Below are 24,208 nucleotides of genomic sequence, written 5' to 3'. Positions count from 1 at the left end.
TCAAACAGATGTGACTGCCAGCATTCTGTCACAAATGTGATGCTTGTCTGCAGTCCTCACTCTACCTTCAAGATTGACAGACATACCATCCTCTGAAACCTGACATGGATTCCAGCACTGAACGGCCAGGGACTTGCCCAATGACGGCTGACCAAAAGATCCGCCTCTCCATTAAGCCCCGACATGAAAAGTTGAAAAAAACACAAATGGTGGAATTCAGAGGATTTTCACCCTCAAAGAGCAATCCTGTTAACCAATTTTATTTGAGGTTTATTTATTTATTTACTTGTATAGCGTCTGAATCGACCTCGAAGGGGTATTTCTGCGCTTGGGACAGACCGTGAGGATGTACTGCAGCTACAGCTGAATCAGGAGCAAAAAAAGAGTAGTCTTAAGCAGCTTCCTGAATTGTAGGTGATCAATGCATTGTCTCAAAATTATGGGGATCTCGTTCCAATATCAAGGGCCAAGATGAGAGAGGGGCCTTCCTCCTAATCTAGCCTTCCTTACTCAAGGCACCACGAGAAGATGTTTGGAACCCGAGCGAAGAGATCTGGAAGGTAGATACGGTGTAAATTTCTCCGAAAGGTAAGAGGGGCCTAGATTAAACAGTGACTTCTGGATAATGCAGCAGATTTTAAATCTTACCCGTTGGCGGATAGGAAGCCAATGCAGCTGCATAAGAAGAGGGAGGGAAGTGGACCTAGATGGAGCATTGAGGACCTAGGAGGAGCATTGAGGTTCTGGCATTCATCAGTGACCCTAGAAGAGATAGAAGGTGCACCAAATGGAGGGATGTTCCCCTAACATTCCGACCTCTGCTGGCATGCCAGACTTTGCGACATTGGTAAGTGGCATCCACGTAACCCTTGTATTTTCTTTTAGAGTGACAAGAGGCTTGGGAGAGAGGTGACAAAGCTGTGTAAAGGATAGCCAGGGACTAAATAGACTGCAGGCAGGTCGCCTGTAAGACATTAATGGCATGCCTGTTTTTCTCCCTTCCCCAATACCACAGAATGAATGTAAAAAGGCAGGACGATGAAGGAAATGAGTGTGTGTTTTCCTTCAGAGGAGGGGCAGTTCCCCACCAGGTGTATGAGTGAGTATGCTGAAGGGATAGGCCATTCAGGGTGAGTTAGTTCATTAGAGATTATTGGCAGGTGGGATTCAGACCCTTACCTTTACCCAAGTAATCCCCTACCCTGAAGAGAAAGATAAACAGAGCCAAGTTTCTCCCTTAGAGATTAATAGTGTGAACATTTTTAGGAGGGGAGGTTCTCACCCTGATAAGTTACATTGGAAGCGGCTAAGGCTTTCGACTGGGTTTGCCGGGCTTACCTGTGGGAAGTTCTGGCGATAATTGGTTTTGGCCCTTTTTTTATCGCAACATTATAAGCTTTATATGACCACTCAACAGCTAGGATCCTTCTCAATGGCTCCCTTACAAGAAGTTTTTCGACCACCAGGGGCACTCTGCAGGCCTGTCCTATCCCCCACTGTTGTTCGATATTTATATTGAGCCATCCGTTACTGCGGCAAGATGCTCAGGTCATTCCTTTTAGCTCAGGCACTTACAAAAATAAAGTTGCATTGTATGCGGATAATCTCACAATATTTACTTTGGACCCAGCTCTAACCATTCCAAGGGTGGAAGTTTTGGTGAAAGAATATGGGGCACTAACTGGATATTTAGTAAACAATCTGAAGTCTGGGGTAATGTGTTGGAATGTTCCGAGTTGGATGGGGAAGTCCAGGATGAGATTAGTTATCTAGGCATAAGTATCTTAAAGTCATTAGAGGCAATACCCCAGTACAATTTGGAGAGGGTAGCACAGGAGGTTGAAGTATCATTAGTTAGATGGAAGAATCTGCTCTTGACTATATATGGGAGAATGAACTTGATTAAAATGGCAATACTCCCCAAATTGATGTACCTTTTCAATTGTATCCCCTTGACATTCCCAAAAATTGTAACTGATAAGTTACAGGGAAAATAGTCAGTTTTATTTGGGCATTAAAGGGAGCAAATTGAGGAGTAAGTTTGAAAAGGGGGGGCTGGCTCTTCCAGATCTAAAATTATATTGTATGGCTTTCCAGTTGGAAAACTGTAGAGCGCTTCTAGGTAAACCGGGGTCCCAAATATAGGGGGAGGTTTGTTGGAAGAGATGGTAAGGGAGTGGGGCTCTAAAGGTTTTTTGTATAAGTTTAGGGCGAAGAAGTTCTTTAAAAAGGTAAGGTTGAAGATTTTAAAGGTGGCACTTACTCTCTGGCTGGGAGTAATAAGGATTCTTGGCATGGGTTATTTTTTTTATTTCTCCCCAATTTGGGATTCCCCAGGTACGCCTAAGTGTCTCAAAGATGGGATGAGTATCCAATTGAGGAGGGCGGGTATTGAAGTATGGGAGGATCTCCTGACAGTGCAGGGTATGTTGCCCTGGGAAGTGTTAGTGGCGAAGACTGGTAACACCATTTCAAGATTTAAGTACCTCCATCTATCATCCTGGGTGGCAGCCAATGCACAGGAGATTGGGGGGATGTGGGAATTCGACTCAAAACTGCAGGATGGGGCCCCCAGAAAAAAGGAAGTTGCCTATTGCTATTGGACTCTACTTGATGCCGAAGACAGAAAGTTGAAGGCACCATACTTGGTATGGGAAGGAATTATTCCGATGAGTGAGCTACAAACAATCTGGCAACTTTCCTTAAAACTGTTGTACTTAGGGTTAAACCTGTGAATCTGAAACTGAATAATTTTTTTTACCATCAATAGGCTTTACTGGACGCCTCAGAAGATAGTTAAGTTTGTAAAAGAACCAATACCAAGATGCTGTAGACGTGGTCTGCTAAGAGCAGACGACCAACATATGTTAAGTGTTCAGAACTACAGGATGTCGAGAAAGTCATTAAGAAAATTTTTGGGACGAATATAAAGCTCTTAACACTGTATTGATGGGGCTGGAAGACCGCCCCAGTCAGCCTCTATCCAGAGTGTCTGGCAACTTTCCCTAAAACTGTTGTACTTCGGGTTAAACCCGCGAATCTGAAACAGAATCATTTTTTTACCATCAATAGGCTTTACTGGATGCCCCAGAAGATATCTACGTTTGTAAAAGAACCAATACCAAGATGCTGTAGACGTTAAAAGAAGAGATAGGAAGCAGCTGGGTCATAGGTGACTGCACCACCAAACTAGTCACAATGGTATATCCTATTGCCCACCTCAAGTGATCTGCTGCTTGTAGATCACAAAAAATAACTAGACTTAATTTGGTTGGATGAGAGGCAATATAGAAAACAAACATTTAGGCACATACGAATATGTAAACACAGGCAATTACAGATGAATGAATTTTGGGATGTCTTTATTCTCTGTTGTGCTTCACAAGGTATAAACAGCCAACGCGTTTCGCCCAAACATGGGCTTCTTCAGGGCAGTATAATATGTATGGAAAGGCGTATCTTGTAGCGCGTTTATCCAAGAAGGACGATTTGAGATGGCTCCTAATGCATTTACTATAAGCTTGCTTCTACCGACCAGGCTCACTGACGTCGCTAAACAGAACAGGCGCGGGGTTTCAACATGCGGTGAATGCCACCTTTAAAATCGTAATTAATGTTATCCGGTCACTGGCAACTACCACGCCGGAAAGACGGAACCCAATGTGGACTGAACACTGGAGTGCCAGCTACACTTTCGTCTGGTCTTCTTTCTGGCTCTACTACGAGCTTATAGCAAATGCTTTAAGAGTCATCTCAAATCGGCCTTTTTGGATAAACGCGCTACCGGATACGCCTTTCCCTACATATTATACTGCCCTGAAGAAGCCCATGTTTGGGCGAAACGCGTTGGCTGTTTATACCTTGTGAAGCACAACAGAGAATAATGACATCCCAAAATTCATTCATCTTTAATTGCCTGTGTTTACATATTCGTATGTGCCTAAATGTTTGTTTTCTATATATTGCCTCTCATCCAACCAAATTAAATGCTGTAGACGTGGTCTGCTAAGAGCAGACGACCAACATATATTTAAGAGCCCAGAACTACAGGCCTATTGGCAGGATGTCGAGAAAGTCGATAACAAACTTTTTGGGACAAATATAACGTTGAGTTTAACACTGTATTGATGGGGCTGGAAGACCGCCCCAGTCAGCCTCTATTGAGAGTCAGGAGGGCCCTTCTGTTTTATTTGATGCTTTTAGCCAGAAGAGAGATCTGTAAGCGGTGGAAAAATACCCTCCCTCCCAAGGGGCACGATTGGCTCCAGGCAATCAGAAGTATGTACAAAATGGACACCAGCTCTGGAGCTGGGAGTGTGTGTGTGGGGGGGAGGGGCTTCAGTAGTAGGATAAGGGATGATTTCCAAAGATAGTGTGGAACTGCAATGTCTTCAGGAAGTGTCCTATGATTATTCCTGCGTGAAACTGGTAGGATTGGATTGGCAGGGCCTGAGGATGGGACAGGTTGTACGGGAAGGCTTGGTTTTGCAGACATTGGTGATATGAGGACACAAAAAGAATGAATAAATAAATACAGAATAAAAAAAAAAGGAAGTGTGTCGTCCTCCAGCCATGCTTTTGAAGCGCCTACAGGGAGGGACCGCATAAGGGGGTTTGCTTACGACCCTTTTAACTTCTGTACGGGCATCCCGTAAGAGGATCTCTCAGCAAGCGCACAGGGAGGCCTCCCCCAGGATGTGGTCAGTCACATGCTGGTAATTCGCAACCAAATTAAACTCTTCTGGAAGCAAACGCAGGAAAATCTAGAAGTCAGCCAGGAGCCTGGAAGAATGGCCCAGGTGCCAGGACATGAAACGGCATTATGATGAGAATGCCACTCTGGTAGAGTTTCAGCTTGGGCAAAAGGTTTGGGTTATGGAGCCTGTGGAGCCCAGCGCCCTAGACCTAGTCTGGGCCTTCAGAGGTGAAGGAGAGCAAGAGTGATGTCACCTACTTGGTGGACCTGAAGACTCCCAGATACACTTTAAGGGTCCTACATGTCTATCGCCTCAAGCTCCACTTTGAGATGTCTGAGTTAGCCATGCTCCTAAACACAAATGATGGAGTAGAAGAGGAAAGTGAACCTTTCCCCAAACTCCTTCTTCCAAGAAGCAGGATGGGTCAGTGGAGAGTGTCAGCCTCTCTACATCACTGACCCTAGAACAGCAGAGAGACTACAACTAGTTGTTAGGGCCATTTGCCTCATTCTCCTCTCTTACACCAGGGCTCACGTTGAAGAGTAAAATTTACAGGTTATTTGATAAGGTGAGAGCCAGCATTAAGGAGGTCTCCAAGATGCTGGTGTTAGGGGTTATTGAGCACTTGAACAGCCCTTGGTCCAGCCTAGTGTTGTTGGTACCCAAGGCCGTCCCTCCAGAGGTCAATCCAGAATTTAGATTCAAGACTGACGCACACCCCAACCCCAGGGCTGATGAGCTCATAGATCAGCTGGGAGCTGCCAAGTTCCTCAGCACGTTTGTCTTAATGTCTGGATACGGGCGGATTGCCATGACAAAGGGTGCCAAAGATGGGTCTGTGTTCTCTAGCCCAGAAGGACACTTTCAGTTCTGGGTGATGCCCTTCAGGTTGAAGACTGACCCTGCCACCTGACAGAGGTTGGTCAACCAGGTCTTAACTGGGATGGAGAAGTTCAGTCCTGCCTATTTGGAAAACATTGCAGTCTTCAGGTTTTAGCTGGGAGCCCCACCTGTGTAGGAAGGTGGAATCTGACTACATGGTTTCCCCCATTTTTTCCTGGTGTTTTGACTTAGTTTGGCTGGGAACCTGCTATTCAGGTCCTCAGCCTTTCTGCTTTCTCTGATAAATTGATTCCATGTACTTTAGGTATACTCCAGATTGGATTATGGGGCGCCCTTGAGAGTCCCTAGTATATGGTATACTATGGACCCAGGGCATAGGTACCTCAGAGGCCTACCAGGGGCTGCAGCATGTATCGTGCCACCCCTGGGAAGCCTTCCAAAATGACACCACAAGTCTGCTACTGCAGCCTGGGTAAGGTGGTGCATGCACCCCTTACTGAGGTATAGGTTCATTATACCTCACCTATCACTGCACATAGAAACCTATCAGTCACACCTATGGCAGGCCTTATCAATCCTGAAGGCAGTGTGCTTGGTTATATATGAGAGGGTGCCCAGACATGACCTGAACCCCTCTGCAGTCTTCGGAATCCCTTCTCCGGGGTGGTCAGTGGTGCAGCCTGACCATATACTCTTAAGTGCATTAGAACCAAACGGTAAATGCTAACTTTGGACTGGCTGCACTGAAACATGTTGTGTTAGGTGTCAAACACCTTGGAATCATACCCCCACACCAGTAACGTGTGTGGGACTATGAACCCACCCTTCTAGAGGGAGAGACATGACAGCACCGGTATACCCGGTACCAACTTAACTGAGCCCTGGCATCACAAAATGGATGCTGCAGCCAAATACACGGGTCTGGCCTCCTGCTGCTGACCGAAACTCGGGCAGGGGAGGCCTGGACAATAGGTTTCCTGCCACAGGGAGGTGTAACCACCTCCCAGACAGGCTGATGTGTATTGGGGCTGGGTGGGAGCACTCTCAAGAGTGCTTTGAAGTCCTGAAATGGGGGCACATTTGTTGTCCCTGTGCATAGTCCAGCTCAAACTGGTTCAGGGGCTTCCAGCCCCTGCTCTGGCGCAAAACTGGACAAAGGAAATGGGTGTAGCCACCCCTCTTTCCAAACCCTCCCATAGGTGGATCCCTAGAGTTAGTCCAACCCCTTCCTTAGGTATAAGTAAGGAACTCCTGGCAACAGGATTTTAGATATCCCTGGACGAAACTCTGAAGCTGAATCCTGGAACTTCGACACTCTACTCAGACTAGAGGACTGAAGAAATCTCCCTTGGGGTCAAGGAGTGACTCCCCTGCTTGGCAGGCACCGACGAAGCATTTTGCCGGTCTGCATCTCCGAAGCTCCTGCCGGACTCTGATGTATTTGCAGCCCAGGAAGAGGATTTCCAGACATCTCAGAGGCCGACCCGAGTCCCCAGCAAAGCTGAGACCCGCAGCCCTCGTGAGTAACGTGGAACCGGAACTCTGGTCACCATGCACATTTGCAGGTGCATTGACTTCCTGACATCTCTCGAAGTCGTGCTTTGGGTTACTTGTAGCCCAGGCCCCGAGCACCATCTGCACCGAAGATTGTGGGCCTACACTCCACAAGTGTTCTGTGAGCCCGCTTCTTGCATTTCAGCTCGATGCTACTTCGCGATCCCTGGTCTGTCGACTGGTGGGTCCCTGTGAAGGTAACTCTGATTTTCCTTGGGCTTCCCTGGTAGCTCCAGACATGCCCTGACTCCCCACCGCGTGGTGAGTCCCTCAGACCTTGCTGGTCTGCTCCGAAGCCTCTTTCTCCTTTCTGCGTGGGTTGCTGTTGCCAGGGCTTCTTGTGTCCAAACCGGGCACCGACGCTGCAGTACTCGACATCCTTCGTGGGACAGCTCAAATCCAGCTCCTGGTCGTCCTCCACGCCTCCTGGTCCTCGTGGCTGAAGAGTCTAGCTTCACCTTCTTCACCTGAAATCACCCGACTTCGGTGAGCATTCGCCTATCGTGCCCCTGGTCACTGGCTAGTGACCCAGACTCTGTCCCCTCTGCTTTTAGGTTCTTCTGGCCTTCGATCCAGGCTTGGATCTCTTCGGATACTTCGAATCTGCCCGGCAGCAGCACTTCTTTGCCAGCTCTCATTGAAAACGACAACGCGACCCGACACCATTTGACACCTATGCACCTGGCTTCCCTGGGTGAGGTAACACGAGTACTCCAGTGCTCCCGTGGGTGTTGACCCTAGAACTTCCGAAGTCAAAGGGTTTGGTCCGGACTCATTTCGAAGTGTCCTTAATCTTTAAAAATCAAACCATGACTTTCCCCATAGAAGCTAACGGGAGCTCGCGGCTGCGTTCTCACACTGCACACGGCCCTCGTGGGTCCCCTGTGTCACTACCTTGGTGGTTCCTTGGGGTCCAAGCGATTCTACAGGCTCTAGGCCTCGTGTCTAGTTAAGTCGTGGTTCTTAAACTACTATTATAGTATATGGTTTGGCTCGCCCCTGGGGCCTAACGTGTATTTGTGCTATTTTACTGTAATATTTGAAGTGTAACTTATGTGTTTAGACTTCTAGCCTCATAAAGAGACTAGTAGGGTGTGTTTAGAAATAAAAACATATATTTTATATATATACCTGGTCTGGTTGTCTTTCATTTAGCCATTTGAGAGATTATAGACTGGTAAAACAAGCTGCTTTACATTCCTTCCAGACTTAGCCTGAAGGCTGCTCTCCATAGCTACTACTAGGATAGCTTTCAATAAAGGTGGTCAATAAGGGGTTGTTTGGACTGGTACAGGGTTCCCACTATAATTAGTGGACAGCATATAACAGGCCAACTTCTCACATTGGTGGCAGTGGTGGGATTCCAGCTTGCTATTGTTTTACCAGATAATCTCAACTGAGTGACTAACTGAAAACCACTAAAGGTACCCAAGGTACATATAATATAAGCTTTAGAATACAGTAGGTTCTAATGAACTTAGAGTTGTGTGTTAAGGGCTTAGCACATCCTTTCTACAACTCAAGAGAGTTTAGTAGGCCACACTAGAGTAAGTAGTGCAATACACCACACCTCACTAGTAATGTCTTCAAGGCAAACCTGTGGGTCCCTGCCAGATGCCAATGGGCTTCTTCCCTCCAAGTATGATAACCTCCCATTCTTGGAGTTGAGAGCATTATGCAGTACTAGGAGACTGAAGACAGGCAAAAGTGCAACCACCCAACGCCTCATAGAGGTACTTAGGCTGGATGATCTCGGAAGACCTATAGGGTCTGAAGGGGTAGGCAGAGTGGGTGGGGCAGCAGATGAGGAAGGGCCTAGGGGTGAAATTCCCCATGACCAGACCTCTAATGCTGGCCAGGAAGATGACAAGGATCTTGACCTGGAAAATCCAGCTCCCCTGGAAGATGAGGGGGGAGGGCCACAATGGTCCCCTCTTTGTACCTTCTGGAAAAATTGGTGGTGGGCCTAGAAGGTCTAGATCTCCCTCAGTGGAGTCTAACCATGTTGGTTCATCTATAGGGACCTCTATCTCTGGTCATAGGAGGGAAACATCCCAGGAGAGGAGAGAGAGACTGCTGAAGTATGAGGAAGCATAGCTTAAGATCAAATAGCAGCAGATACCAATAGAAAGGGAGTCCCTAGAGCTCTACAGAGCTAGAAAAAAGATGGGACTAGAGTCCCATGGTGGCAGCAACATCCCTACTGATAGGGAGAGGTCTCATGACCATAGAAACCTAAACAAGATTGTCGCTCCCTACCAGAGTGGGGATGACATCCACAAATGGATTACTGCACTGATAAGGGCCTGTAAAGTTCAGAGGGTTCCCCAGGAGCAGTGGGCAGCAATCTTGTGGCACTCCTTTGCAGACAAAGGAAGAGATAAGCTCATCACTGTTAGAGAAGAGGATGCTGACAATTACAAAGTCTTGAAGAGCGCTCTGATTGATGGGTTTGGCCTAACCACTGAACAGTATAGGCTGAAGTTCAGAGATACCCAAAAGGCTCAAACTGAAGACTGGGTTGACTTTGTAGATTGTGCTACTAAGGCTCTGGAAGGTTGGATACATGGCAGCAAGGTGTATGACTTTATAGGATTGTACAATTTGATTATGAGGGAGCAGATCCTTAATAATTGTTAAAACCAGCTTTTACACCAGTACCTGGTGGACTCTGATCTGACCTCTCCCCAAGAATTGGGAAAGAAGGCAGACAAATGGGTCAGAACCAGGGTAAGGCCTAAGAATCAGGGTGGTGACCAGAAGAAAGATTCTACCAAGTCCCAAGAGAAAGGTGGGGCTAAATCTAAAGATAAGCCCCCTACAGGGCCCCAAAAGTCCTCTTCTGGGGGTGGGTCCCAAACTCCTTCCTCTCCTGAAAAGAAACCCTATAGCCATGTCTGTAAAAAGCCTGGCCACCTGAAAACTGATCCCAGTTGCCCCAGGGTTTGCAATAAAGAAAATGTTTCTCCAACTAATACTACCACTCCTCCTGGTACTACTAGTAGTAATCCCCCGGGCGGTAGTATTGCACCCAAAAAGTTAGGTGCATTCTCATGGGGAACAGAGGTGGGTCCTAGTTTAGACAGGTCCCCCTCACAAGCCTCCTTAGTCTGTGATGGTGGCATGGGATTTGCCACTTTTACCATTGGTCCCAACCCTTTGGACAAATACAGATAGGAGCCCTTGACCAATGGTCAAAAAGCTTTGGAATTAAGGGACACAGGGGCTAGTGTAACTATGGTGACAGGGAAACTAGTCCCCCCTCAACAGCTTTTACCTGAGTTTAAGTACCAGGTGACCAACATAGATGGTATCAGGACAGATCATCCCATGGCCATAGTCAATCTCTGCTGGGGAGGGGTCACTGGCCCAAAGAGAGTGGCTGTGTCCCCAAACTTGCCTGTAAATTGCCTGTTGGGCAATGATCTGGAAATTTTAGCCTGGGCTGAAGTTGAGATACAGGCCCATTTAAGAATGTTAGACCTCCCTGAGAAAGTTGATGGGGCTGTGGTGGCCACAGCCCAACCCCAGGGACATTTTGGAGTGATTGAGCCTGAAAGAAAGGTCCACTCTCCTTCACAAGAGGGCACAAGAGTTGAAGAAAAGTCTTCATCCCCCCAGACTTTAGGTAAGGGTCAGCCTCCTCAGGGAACTGATCCTACCCCTAGTGAAGGAACTGCCCCAGAGGTAGTCAGGTCTGTCCTGGCAACACCTCTGATGGCAGGTGACCCTTCCAATGTGATACCCAGTCTGGTGCAGGTAACCTGCCCCTCTCTACCCTGCGTCAGTCAGCCCAGGGCTGCAGAGGTCAGTGGACCCCACAGGGCCCCCGTCCAGAGGAACCCCCCACCCTATCAGCAGATTAGGGGCACCCAGTCAAGTAGCCATAGCCAGGTGAAAATTCCTCAACACACAGAGGGATCCTCCATACCCTTGTGTAGGGACCTCCCCCAGAAGGACTCTGTTAGGCAAGGGCAAACCTGGGACCAAAAGGTTCCAAACCTGCCATGTCCCTCCTGTGTTCCACCCAAAGGGACCCAACCCCAGCTGTAGGCAGCCAAAGTTAGACCCTTAGAGCAAAGTGCAACTCAGTCATGGAAAGAGAGGCATACATGGTGGCCAGTGATCTGAGGAAGCGGAGACTAACTTTGTTAGGGCCTCACGTCCCTACTGAGACACTTCACCAGCCTTTTACCTTACCAAAACTCACAACAGGTAGTAATTCCCCATGGTGTAGGCCCTCTCATACCCTTAGGGTGAGGGATAGCTTAGTGGACCATAAGACAGGGGTAACCATGCTAGTGCAGGTACTTCCTTATATGACCACTTAGTCAATAAAGGTTCAACTGACCAAGGTTAGCCTTAACTCCTTTCATTTGGTGGGGGGGGGGGGGGGGGGGGGTTATGTAGGAAGGTGGAATCTGACTACATGGTTGCCCTCATTTTTTTCCTGGTGTTTTGATGGTTTTTGACTTAGTTCGGCTGGAAACCTGCTATTCAGGTCCCCAGCCTATCTGCTTTCTCTGATAAATTGATTCTGGGGTACCCTTGTGAGTCCCTAGTATACGGTATACTATGTACCCAGGGCATAGGTACCCCAGAGGCCTACCAGGGGCTGAAGCATGTATTATGCCACCTCTGGAAAGCCCTCCAAAATGACACCACAGGTCTGCTACTGCAGCCTGGGTAAGGTGGTGCATGCACCCCTTACTGAGGTATAGGTTCACTATACCTCACCTATCACTGCACATAGACACTTATCAGTCACCCCTATGGCAGGCCTTATCAATCCTGAAAGCAGGGTACTTGGTTATAGGTGAGAGGGTGCCCGGGCATGAGCTGAGCCCCTCTGCAGCCTTCGGAATCTCTTCTCCGGGGTTGTCAGTGGTGCAGCCTGACCATTTACTCTTAAGTGCATTATAACCAAACGGTAAATGCTAACTTTGGACTGGCTGCACGGAAACATGTCGTGTTTGGTGTCAAACATCTTGGAATCATACCCCCACACCAGTAACTGGTGTGGGGATATGATCTCACCCTTCTAGAGGGAGAGACATGACAGCACCGGTATACCCGGTAGCAACTTAACTGAGCCCTGGCATCACAAAATGGATGCTGCAGCCACAGACACAGGTCTGGCCTCCTGCTGCTGACCAAAACTCCGGCAGGGGAGGCCTAGACAATAGGTTTTGTGTCAAAGGGAGGTGTAACCACCTCCCAGACAGGCTGATGTGTAATGGGGCTGGCTGGGAGCACTCTCAGAGTGCTTTGAAGCCCTGCACTGGGGGCAAATTTGGTGTCCCTGTGCATAGTCCAGCTCAAACCGGTTCAGGGGCTTCCAGCCCCTGCTCTGGCGTGAAACTGGTCAAAGGAAATGGGTGTAGTCACCCCTCTTTCCAAACCCTCTCATAGGTGGTTCCCTAGAGTTAGTTCAACCCATTCCTTAGGTATAAGTAAGGAACCCCTGGCAACAGGACTTTAGATATCCCTGGACGAAACTCTGAAGCTGAATCCTGGAACTTCAACGCTCTAGTCAAGACTAGAGGACTAAAGAAATCTCCCTTGGGGTCAAGGAGTGACTCCCCTGCTTGGCAGGCACCAACAAAGCATTTTGCCAGTCTGCATCTCCGCAGCACCCGCCGGACTCCGAAGTATTTGCAGCCCAGGAAAAGGATTTCCAGACATCCCAGAGGACGACCCGAGTCCCCAGCAAAGCTGAGACCCGCAGCCCTCGTGAATAACGTGAAACCGGAACTCCTGGTCACCGTGCACATCTGCAAGTGCATTGACTTCCCGATGTCTCTCGAAGTCGTGCTTTGGGTTACTTGTAGCCCATGACCCGAGCACCATCTGCACCAAAGATTGTGGGCCTACACTCCACGAGTGTTCCGTGAGCCCGCTTCTTGCATTTCAGCTTGAGGCTCCTTCGCGATCCCTGGTCCGTCGACTGGTGGGTCTGTGTAAAGGTAACTTTGATTTTCCTTGGGCTTCCCTGGTTGCTCCAGACGTGCCCTGACTCCCCATCGCGTGGTGAGTCCCTCAGACCTTGCTGGTCTGCACCGAAGCAAATTTCTCCTTTCTGCGTGGGTTGCTGTTGCCAAGGCTTGTTGTGTCCAATCCGGGCACCGACACTGCAGCACTTGACATCCTTCATGGGACAGCTCGAATCCAGCTCCCGGTTGTCCTTGACGCCTCTCCTGGTCCTTGTTGCTGAAGAGTCAAGCTTCACCTTCTTCACCTGAAATCACCCGACTTCAGTGGGCATTCGCCTATCGTGCCCCTGGTCACTGGCTAGTGACCCAGACTCTGTCCCCTCTGCTTTCAGGTTCTTCTCGACTTCGATACAGGCTTGGATCTCTTCGGACACTTTGCGTCTTCCCGGCAGCAGCACTTCTTTGCCAGCTCCCATTGAAAATGACGACGCGACCCGACACCATTTGACACCTATGCACCCGGCTTCCCTGGGTGAGATAACATGAGTACTCCGGTGCTCCCGTTGGTGTTGACCCTAGAACTTCCTAAGTCCCAAAGGGTTTGGTATTGACTCATTTCTAAGTGTCCTTAATCTTTAAAAATTTAACCGCGACCTACCCCATAGAAGCTAACGGGAGCTCGCAGCTGTGTTCTCACACTGCACACGACCCCCGTGGGTCCCCTGTGTCACTACCTTGGGTGGTGCCTTGGGGTCCCAGCGATTCTACAGGTTCTAGGCCTTGTGTCTAGTTAAGTCGTGGTTCTTATACCACTATTTTAGTATATGGTTTGGCTCGCTCCTGGGGCCTAACGTGTATATGTGCCATTTTGCTGTAATATTTGATGTGTAACTTATGTATTTAGACCTCTAGCCTCATAAAGAGACTAGTAGGGTGTGTTTCGAAATAAAAACATATATTTTATATATATACCTGGTGTGGTTGTCTTTCATTTAGCCATTCAAGAGATTATAGACTGGTAAAACAAGCTGCTTTACATTCCTTCAAGACTTAGCCTGAAGGCTGCTCTCCATAGCTACCACTAGGATAGCTTTCAATAAAGGTTGTCTTTAACCTATCATCAATAAGGGGTTGTTTGGACTGGTACAGGGTGCCCACTATAATTAGGGGAGAGCATATACCAGGCCAACTTCTCACAACCTGTGCCACCTCAAAGAAGTGCTTCAGGCTCTGCAGAGGGCAGGACTGACTATCAATGCCAATAAGTGGCAGACAGGGCAGGCACAGGGGTCAGTGGTTTACTTAGGTCACCAAATAATCAAGTGGGAGGAGGCAAAGTGCAGCCTCTCCATCAAGACTCAGACAGAGATGAGAGCCTTCTACTACAGATTTGTCATAGGGTGTGGCACCATTGTTGCACCCTTGAAAGAGCTGACTTCCAAGACGCAGCCACATCAGGTGACCAAGGCGTTCCAAGACCGCTTTTGACACCCTGAAGGAGGCCGTGTGCACAGCACCCATGTGCAAGCCCCTGACTTTTCACAAGAATTAATTGCTTAGACAGATGCCTCAGAGCGTGGCATAGGGGCCATGCTCTTGCAGCTAACCGAAGAGACTGGATCAACCTGCTGTAGCCTTTATCAGTAGGGTGTCACTTCCCTGGAAACAGAGGTGGAGTGCAATAAAGAGGGAAGCCTTTGCTGTGGCCTGGGCACTGAAGAAGCTGAGACCATACCTGTTTGGTGCTCACTTCTGGGTTCAAACAGACCACTGACCCCTGATATGGTTAATAAAGTTGAGAGGGGAGAATCATTAACTGTTGAGGTGGTCCATCTCCTTTCAGGGAATGGACTTTAAGGTGGAACACCGTCCTGGAACAGACAACGCCAATGCTGATTGTCTCTCTAGGTTCTCACATTCACAAGGTCCTGAAGAATGCCCAACGACCCCCTCCTGGGGCACTAGAGGGGCAGAAACATGTCGACCGTTTTTTGATTTGGACACCGAAATGTGCTGTGGTTACATAATCTGACCTACTGCACCACTATTTTTAACTTTTAAAAGTCTACCAACACACCTGACAGAATAAATTTTGTTTTTTGAGGGCAGTGTCGGTAAGACATTTTTAACGTCAACTTATCACTTTGTTTTGCACCTTTTTTGCACCAATATTTCTGATCACTACTGAGAATTAGTGGTTCCCTCCAGGTGGAGGAAGCATTATACACAAGAGACCCAATGATAATGCTGACACGTATTCATAAGGCGGAGAACCAAGATAAACCGCCAATACCACCTAAAATACGTGATTGAGGGTTCTCATAATACCTATTTAGGTATTAATGGTTCAGATAACGATTTAAAGGACCCCTACTTCCAGTTACAAGTGATCCATTCCCTTTGATTCGTGGTATATAATACATGCCCACAACACCTTGCGCCCATATCCGGAATCAGGATATAACATAAGAATTAGAACAACGGTTCTGTGGGTCTCGTTTCTTGTCAGGTGTATTTTCACGTGTGTCACGCTGTGAAGGCCACGCTTCTCATAATACAATAAACAGCGAAGACATTTCAAAGTGCAAATCAATGAAATTCTCCTTTGACAAATGGTTAGTGCAACAATTAGACGGCGCAGTGGAGGCTCCGGCAGCACGGGTCGAGCCGGCCGAATCATGAGATAAATGAATGGTCGATAAGTGTCAACAAGTCATCGGACTCGGACTCGCTCAAGCCGAAACCGCAGCCGGCACAGGGCAAGCCTCAGGAGAGGGAGGCTGGGGCACATTATGTAGCTGTTCTAAAAAATAACACGAACAGTGTGTTCATTTTGTCTAGTGCACGTTATGTCGTGTAAGTGAAAAGCCGCATTCTCTCTGCAAACACGTGACGTGGCTGGTGCTGACACAGAGGTGGTACACACTTTGAATGAACATAAAGGTTTCGACTTTCTACAAAAGTCACTGCGCCGGATCCGCCCCGCTCCTTTCATCATCTTCTAAATTAATAGCAGGCTCCATGCAAAGATCGTGCACGCCCTGCATCGGAGAGATGTCCACTGTGCTGTCTGATAGCTGCAGCTGAGGGTACTAGTAATTGTGTAGCCGGAGCTGCATGCGTTGAGTGTGGTGTTGTGTGCACATTTGGAACTTTAGTAACTGCCTTTATATCCGTAATCCCACCGGCAACTGAATGATTATGCCCCTCACTTGACTTTAGGACTGGGGCTGCACACTTGTTTATTTGCAGAGAGTGGAGGAGCTGCACGCGTTGTGAGTGTGGCATCGTGTGTGCGTGCAGATTTATTTGCCTTACCCTAATCCCGCCGCAACTGAATGATTATGCCCCTTGGGGCTAGGCACATGTACTCCTCATTTTTTGCTGCGAGCTCAGCCAGCCCCAAAGTCTGGCCAGCGGCAGCGCAAACTCTGCCTGCCATACTCGACTCTACAGCAGGTTATTATAATTAATTAAGCAGCCATCGCTCTCCAGGCCGCAGTGCTTGACAGGCACAGCTGAGGAGGTGCTAATATGCGTGACTTCGCATTTCAGCCCGGTGACGTGGACCACCACACTTAAATGCATTAGTCTAAAGCCAGATGCGTGGTACTTGGCAGGCAGGGCTGGGCGCTTCCATAAGCCAGTATGGCAGGCTGGGTGCACCCGGGCACCGCACAGGCAGAGCTGTTGGCACCAGGCGCGCAACACCCTTCGGACTCGAGCACATCACAGGTCTTTAAAAGACCATTTGCATGTTAATGAGGCCTTGCTGTTGTTTCACCACTTCTAAGATCCCTTGCAGCTCCACTCTGTGTATTGCTTAAAGATTCAGCCCCCCCCCCCCCCAAAGCTTTTCTTAGACCCCCCCCCCCCCCCCCCCCCCCCCGAAATTTGGCTCTAGTAGCGCCTCTGGTTGGCACTTACGGCTCTCTCCCAGCAGTGTACTACCGAGCCAACCACGATAGCACTGCGCTGCCCATTTATGTTATGGAGGTACTTTTTGGAGGGTAACAACCATGTATCAAAGAGTGTCTGTACTTCTTGGAAGCCAGTCTCCATGCTGCAAGTCTATGCTGCCTAAGGGTGTCTATGAGAGCCAGGCGGGCAACTAGAGCCAATTTTTTTTTGGGGGGGGGATGAAAAAGATTTGGGGGGGCTAAGTCTTCCAGCCATAGGCAGAGTGCCTGTAAGAAGGGGCGAAAATGCAACAAAAGCCTCATTAACGAGTAAATGGTCTTTTAAAGACCTGTGAAGTACTCGGGTCCGGCTGCAATTAGACAGACGCCAGCCCGCGAGGCTGTCTCAGCCGGGCTGACACACATGACGGGGGGGGCTGAAGCCCGGTGAGCCCAATGGGTGTTGGGCGCCTGATGAGAGCGCACCAACTGCAGCGTCGGTGACAGGAGAGCAAAGGGGCTCCATTGGGGGCTGGGCCACATACACCAACGCCACAACACTCCCCATGATGGACTGCACGTCGCGTAAAAGGAGGGTGGGGGCGGCATGCTGGTTAAACAATTATATTTACTGTTAACCCCTTCGGTGCTCATGACGGAACGGTTCCGTCATGAGCCACGGTTGAGCTGTGCTCATGACGGAACCGTTCCGTCATGACCACGCCCGCGCAAGATTCCGTCAGCACAGCGGCGGAATCTGCGCAGCATGGAAGGGGTTAAAGAGACAGAGAATTAAAAAAACACGCACTGTTTGTTAACTTTTTATCAGCTGATTTGCGTGAGCATTGTGACACCTCGCGGTTATGAGGGGAAATCCCCAGAAAGCATCACTGACCCCTGTGTCAGACTTGGCAAACTGTCAGTACTTTGAATGCTGAGAAATGGAACCTACATTGCATGGTTTTCAACCTTGTTCACTTTTAACTTGATAGGCTCCATTTTCAAGGGCAAATCTAACACTTCTGCACAGTTTTTCCTAGATGCTGCAATTATGCATTGTTTAACAATGGTTTTTATCAGAGAGAAAAAGTCTGGAAAACGCTAGTCTGTTTCTATTGAGACAAGACATGCTCTTTGGAAAATGGAATACAGAAAGAGGTTCTGCCATGAGAGTGAATATTACTTTTTAAATAAATTTGTCCTAAAAAATGTAGGACTATCAATTAATGATACACAAAAACAAACTACTGACCATAAACATTACTACAAATTAGAAAAGACAAAATCTCAATTTGACTCGAAAAATTGTGACCGATATATTAGAAAATCATATATTGTATGTAATACTAAACAGATCAATAATAAAAGACAGCACTATTAGACATTGTACAAATTGAAACAAAAAAGACAAGAAATACAAAAGTACCGATTTGTGACTTAAAAAAGTGACTTATAAATTACACAGATACCAAATAATAGGAAATAAAAATATCGAACATAAACAACATATAAACAGAAACTTGTTTTGGCGTCCAAAAAACTAAATAGGCCCTAAATAGACATGTGATTTTCATTCAAAACATGGACTTGTCTATTTGAGCAAGGAACGCTTATTCTATTAGCGTCGACGTTTCGACCCCCAACATATACGAGTGTGGATGGACAACATCACCATGGGGTCTTCATAAGGACTATCTTTTATTATTGATATGTTTAGTATCACATACGATATATGATTTTCTAATATATCGGTCACAATTTTTCAAGTCAAATTGAGTTTTTGTCATTTGTTATTTGTAGTAATGTTTGTGGTCAGAAGTGTGTTTTTGTGTATCATTTATTGATAGTTCTAAATTATTGAGGACAAATTTATTTAAAAAGTAATTTTCACTCTCATGTCAGAACCTCTTTCTGTAAACTGTAGATATTACCCAGGTTTTGCATGATACTGGGACACCCCATTATTATTATTGATCTTTGAAAAAGGGAAGCTTATACGTCCAAATCAAGACATGAGCGATGATTTTTACTTTAAAAAAGATGTGGTCTGGGGTCCCTGAAAGCAGAGAGGAATATTATATTTTTATAACAATCAGTGAAGATCCTAAGATGCAGAACCAAGAGTGTTGTCCTAGATGGGAGCTTAAATGTGTCACATATTCTCACATGGTTTGGCGTTGCAGAATATTCCAGCTATTGCTGGATGCGATCATATACAAGTATTAGTCTCACATAGGGATTAGGATCCGGGAGATCCACTGACCTATCTAATGTTGATGTTCCCCAGCGTGAATATTATAGGATCATGTATGTTTCAAGTCCTGCCTCCAATTTTCACCATATGAACTGCTATTGAATGGAAATCGAGGGCTGATCTGCCCTATTAGGCATGGTCAAAGGACTTAGGCTCTTGGTCAGATGGAGTGTGTTACTGGTTTAGTTACTACACTCCTCCTATGACATAACTCTGTAGACACCAACAGGACAAAATGTAATATATCAAATAATGGAGTACAGCGTTAGTGTACATATAACAGCGGTAGTGCAAAATCGATCTAATAAATTAGTCAAAGGTCTGCGGCAAGCAAGATTAACATTTCTCATTTATTTAGTTTAGAAATATCAAATGTGAGCCATCCGGAACAGTTATGCATATTGACAGTCCACCACTTGAGATTAGTGCTGAATGCGTAGGATAGAGGGTTCACTCTGCATTTTACTTGCTAATTGCTTAGAGTTGTATATTTCTTAAACAAAGTAAATATAAAAATACTCTGAAACATGGTATGCATTAGTCAACGTTTAATGCATATGCACAGCCTTTTGCATGCCAGCCTGCATTGCCATGCAGATAATACAAGAGTCCTATTCAATGTGAAGGGTGGTAATATCTGACTGACTTAACTTTAATCAATTTATGTAAGATTCAAACTTGGATGAGGGTGAATTGGCTGCAGCTTAATAACAGGTTCTTCACTGTGTGGTGCAGCAGACATTCGCAAGCAGGGATAACTTGTAAATTTGTTTGATTTTATAACTGACATTATGCCCTTCTCAAAGATAAAAACAATGCAAATCCACCTGGATTCTTCCATAGCGAAGAAAATGCAAGTAAAAACCAGAGGTCAGTCTGTGCTCCAACACTAAGTGACGTTGTGGATGTACATCAGGCCCTTCTGGGCTCAAGATGATTTAGGCCAGCTTGTTCTATAGACTACAAGCAATATAAAATATGGAAGCAACTCTCTTGGGGACCTGTTCATCCCAGATAGCCTTTAGAATTGTATCCCTCAGTCAAAGCTTTTAATTAGCTACAGTATACGTTCTGATTTAATGCATACACCCGAGACTTATGTCTCAAACCTTAGCACTGTTAAAGCGGTAGATAGGTTATTCCTACTTTCTGCTGTCAATGTTCCTCTTTTGGTTGTTCAAATATTGTAACACTTTAAAAGGGTTTTAAATTGTACAAAGTATGCAAACAGAAATATATAATAAATGAAATATATAAATATGTACAAGATGAGCACAGTACAAATTAGTCAAATAATTGCTATTAAGCGGATAAGAGACAACTGCTTCAGTCAACCAACTCTGTCCAGTTTCCAAGTGCCCCAACCAATGTACATATCCTAAAGAGTGTCATCTGGACTCCAAGGACTTGAACTGGGCTGTATGTTACTGCATCCTTTCAGTGAATCACACTGTGACGACATCTTGAACACATACCCTCCCCACCTTAACACCATGCGAGCTATCAGCAGAGCTTGATACATAGCACGGACAACCATTCAATACTTTCTCATGCCCCACCTGCGGTCCTCAGACTCCATTTCACATAGCTTCTTCTGTGTTTGGAGCACCACGCTCTCATATTTCTCCTGGCATGACTGGGCCGAAAGTTTCAATTTTTCTTGGGTTACTTCCAGCTCCTTCTGCAGCAGCTGGTTCTCTGTTACCAGGTTATTCAAGGCATTGATGCATCTTTCCCGCAGGGCAGTCAAAGGTGCATCCTCCACCTAAATGAGAAAAAAATAGATCCTCTTCAAATTACAGCTAAAAATGACTTATTTTCTAATTGCTTCTTTTTAGTGACCACATTTTGCTTTCCTTACATTTCGTAGTACTTAAGTAGAAGGTGACTGTAGAAAAAAAAGTGCTGTACATCCTACATTTACATTACCCTAATTGCACCCATTTTCTTGTGCAATTTAGGAGTAGAAGTAACTTTCCATACTAACTGAAACCTACTCTCCATGCAGAATTACCTATAGATGTGTGAAGCGAATTCAGTATCCTTGCCAATTTACTAAATGTTTTCCATCTGCAGCTGAGAAAGAGTCACATCTCAGTCTTTTGTTAAGATTTCCACCCTTTCTTTCTAAAATAGGTACAGAGCTCTAAGGATTTATTGTACAGCAGATGTGATGGAAAAACATTGAAATTGTTACTCCTACAAGAAATGGTTACTCATTTACATTCCTGCTTCTGTAAAGTAGGAAACTTCATTCAAATCTTAAATAATGTCCCCTGCTTGTGGGGACCCAGGAAAACTTCATAATAAATATCTGTCCATATATCAGTAGAAAGGTTGAAGAGGCCAACGTGTCCACATGTTACGGCATACCCTTCAAAGGCCAATCGTAGGTAAGGTTTTTAGAATTTTCGACTGTTATAATACTAGAAACGCTTTCCCAAAACCACATTACAGAACTTATAATATAACTAAATGCTTGCATGGCTAAGTAAGGAAGGAAAGTGCAGTCACATAGGCTTACATTATAAGAGTTGAAAAGGATCTTGTGTCCCTTTATGGCTCAAAGAGCTGCCACTCCCCATGATCCATGTACTGGCTGCTGCCTCAAAGAGTCAGTTTGCTTTAAAATGAATAGTGGAGATGAACAAGTTCCTCCCCTTCGGTAACTCTCTTTACAGTGGATATTCTTTCTAACTGCAGATTCCTCACCTAAGAATATTCCTTGCCTGCCCGGTTTTTATTGGATTTCAGTGGTGTTTTATCTGTGTGTTTCAAACCTTTTGAAATTAGTGTTTATCAGTGTTTATTTAGCGGCTTAATCCTCAAAATAGATAAAAAACGTGTTTTCCAGTGTTTACAAGAACATGTTTTGTAGTGCTTGTGATAACGCACATATTTATTTAAGGAAGAAGCAATGCATGATATGTATTGTCTTTCAACTGGCAGTGTGTCCAATGGACCCATTTTAGACTGCTTTAAGTATAGAAAGTCTGTGAATTGTACTCTCACATTTTATCACCTGTAACACTCACTCCTGTATGACTCTGTCTGGATTACCAAACTATTAATGGAATAAAATAAAGAACAGTGCCATATTCCAATGTTTCCAAGAATTTGTTTATTAAAGTGACAGACCTGCTCTTCAGCGGGTCTATCGCACTAACGCCGCCCCAACCATGTGGTAACTTTAGCAACCTCTTTTTGGTGGAGAAGAGAGGGGGGCAACGTCCTGTCATTCTCAAAGAATTCAGTGTGTGGCCGAAATGGAAATGGAAGGAATCCACCTCTTGAAGGACCTTTCACCACCTAAAGACTGGCTGGCGCGCCTGGTCCTCAAAGATGCCTATCTTACTATCGCCATCTACCAGCCACATTGTCACTTTCTTCAGTTCCAGTGGTGTCTTCAGATCTTTGCATATACAACTCTTCCCTTCGGACTCTCTCTTCTGCCCCTTGTGTTTTGCCAAGGTCATGAAGCGGTTGGAACACCTCAGGGTCAGGGGCATGTGTATCTAGAGGCCATCCTCTTGATGGATCAATGCCCAAGGACCCTTTTGGAGCAGTTGCAGACACTCATAGATCTCCTGGAATCAGTGGCCTTCATTATCAACGGGGCAAAGTTAGTACTGTCCCACAAAAATTCCATTGTCTTCCTGGGGTTCGTGGTGAACTCTGGTCGAGCCACCTTGAATTTTCCTTCAAGGAAGACAATTAAGATCAAACATGAGTTGCGGAGGGCGGAGCCAAAATAGTCCACTTCCCTCTCAACAAAAATGCGAGGATCGTGGCCTCCTATCCTCCTTAATATAAGCCATCTCCCGGGACCCCTGCATTACCGGGCCCTGCAGTGCCTAAAAGCTTTCCACCTTTGACGGGGATGCACCTACTCACAGAGGGTTCCATTGTCAGACGAAGTCCGAGAGGAGATAAGGTGGTGACTCGCACACATGGAAGCCTGGAACAGGCAGGTGATCTTAGGATCCCACTGCACCTAATTATCGAAACCGATGCCAGTGGCACGAATTGGGGCACACGGTGTGGGGAATTCTCCACTGGAGGAAAATGGCCATCTGGCACAAAAACTCTACACATCAACTGCCTCAAACTGATGGCAGGCTCGTTCGCAGTCAAATGTATGATAAAAGAAAAGATACAATCCTGTATCTGTCTGAAAATAAACAATGTAGTAGTGATCCAATACATCAATCGCCCCGGGGGACAGGGATCCAAAACCCTCTCTGATCTGGCCAAAGGTTTTTGGGACTACTGCCTTGAGATCGACATCTTAGTGATGGCGGTGGACCTCATGGGGAAAGCCAACCAAATAGCAGATTGGCAGTCTCAGTACCTGCAGGCTGTGTGCCTTTGGTAACTGGGCCTGTCAGTCTTCCAAGCACTTCTGACCAGGTGGGGCACGTTCATGTTGGATCTCGCTGCGTCTCACTTGATCAATCAGCTAGTCAGATGAAGACCAGTACCCAATGCAGTGGCAAGGGATGCTTTTCTACAGAACTGGCAAGTGGAAGCGGGGTGTGCATTTCCCCCATTTGCAATAATCATGCAGCTGCCTGCCCAAGTTCAGAGATAGCAAGCAGACTTGATGGTTGTCACCCCCAACATGGAGATCTAAAGTATGGTATTCAGTTCTGATGGAACTTTCATGAGATTCTCCAATCAGTCTTCCCCTGTCTCCGCCAGGATCCAGAGGGGAATCCTCACTGGCGGGTAGTGGATGGCTCTTTACAACTTATGGCGTGGAGGATTACAGGAAATGTTGGAAAGTCCCAGGACTTTCGTGACAGGCTGCGTCTTTGCTCTCCAGGGCCTGGGCAGACAGCAGAATCACACTTTACAGATTGGCTTGGTATCGATGCATGGGTTGGTATTACTAAAGAAACTTGGATTCTGTGGGGACAGATGCTGTCCATATAATTAATTTCACCACTTCCTTGGGCAGTATGGCATGTAGGTCCATCAATACTTTCCGGTCGGCTATTTCAACGGTGCATTCTCACATTGGCAACC

The 24,208-nt window shown here is 46.5% G+C and overlaps 1 protein-coding gene across 4 annotated transcripts in view; it reads right to left on the bottom strand.

The window, feature by feature from the left end:
* CEP63 (centrosomal protein 63) overlaps positions 1 to 24,208 on the bottom strand; it is a 395,360-nt gene that overhangs the window by 27,176 nt on the left and 343,976 nt on the right. For all 4 annotated transcript variants that reach the window (XM_085634243.1, XM_085634242.1, XM_085634244.1 and 1 more), the window contains one exon: positions 20,740 to 20,945. In XM_085634243.1, the coding sequence (XP_085490369.1) occupies positions 20,740 to 20,945 (206 nt within the window). The remainder of the gene's footprint in view (positions 1 to 20,739; positions 20,946 to 24,208) is intronic.

Source organism: Triturus cristatus, chromosome 11 (genome assembly GCF_964204655.1).
Source record: "Triturus cristatus chromosome 11, aTriCri1.1, whole genome shotgun sequence".
Classification (NCBI taxonomy): Eukaryota; Metazoa; Chordata; class Amphibia; order Caudata; family Salamandridae; genus Triturus; species Triturus cristatus.
Note: the sequence above shows the minus strand (reverse complement) of the source record. Positions and strands in the feature narration are given on the sequence as shown.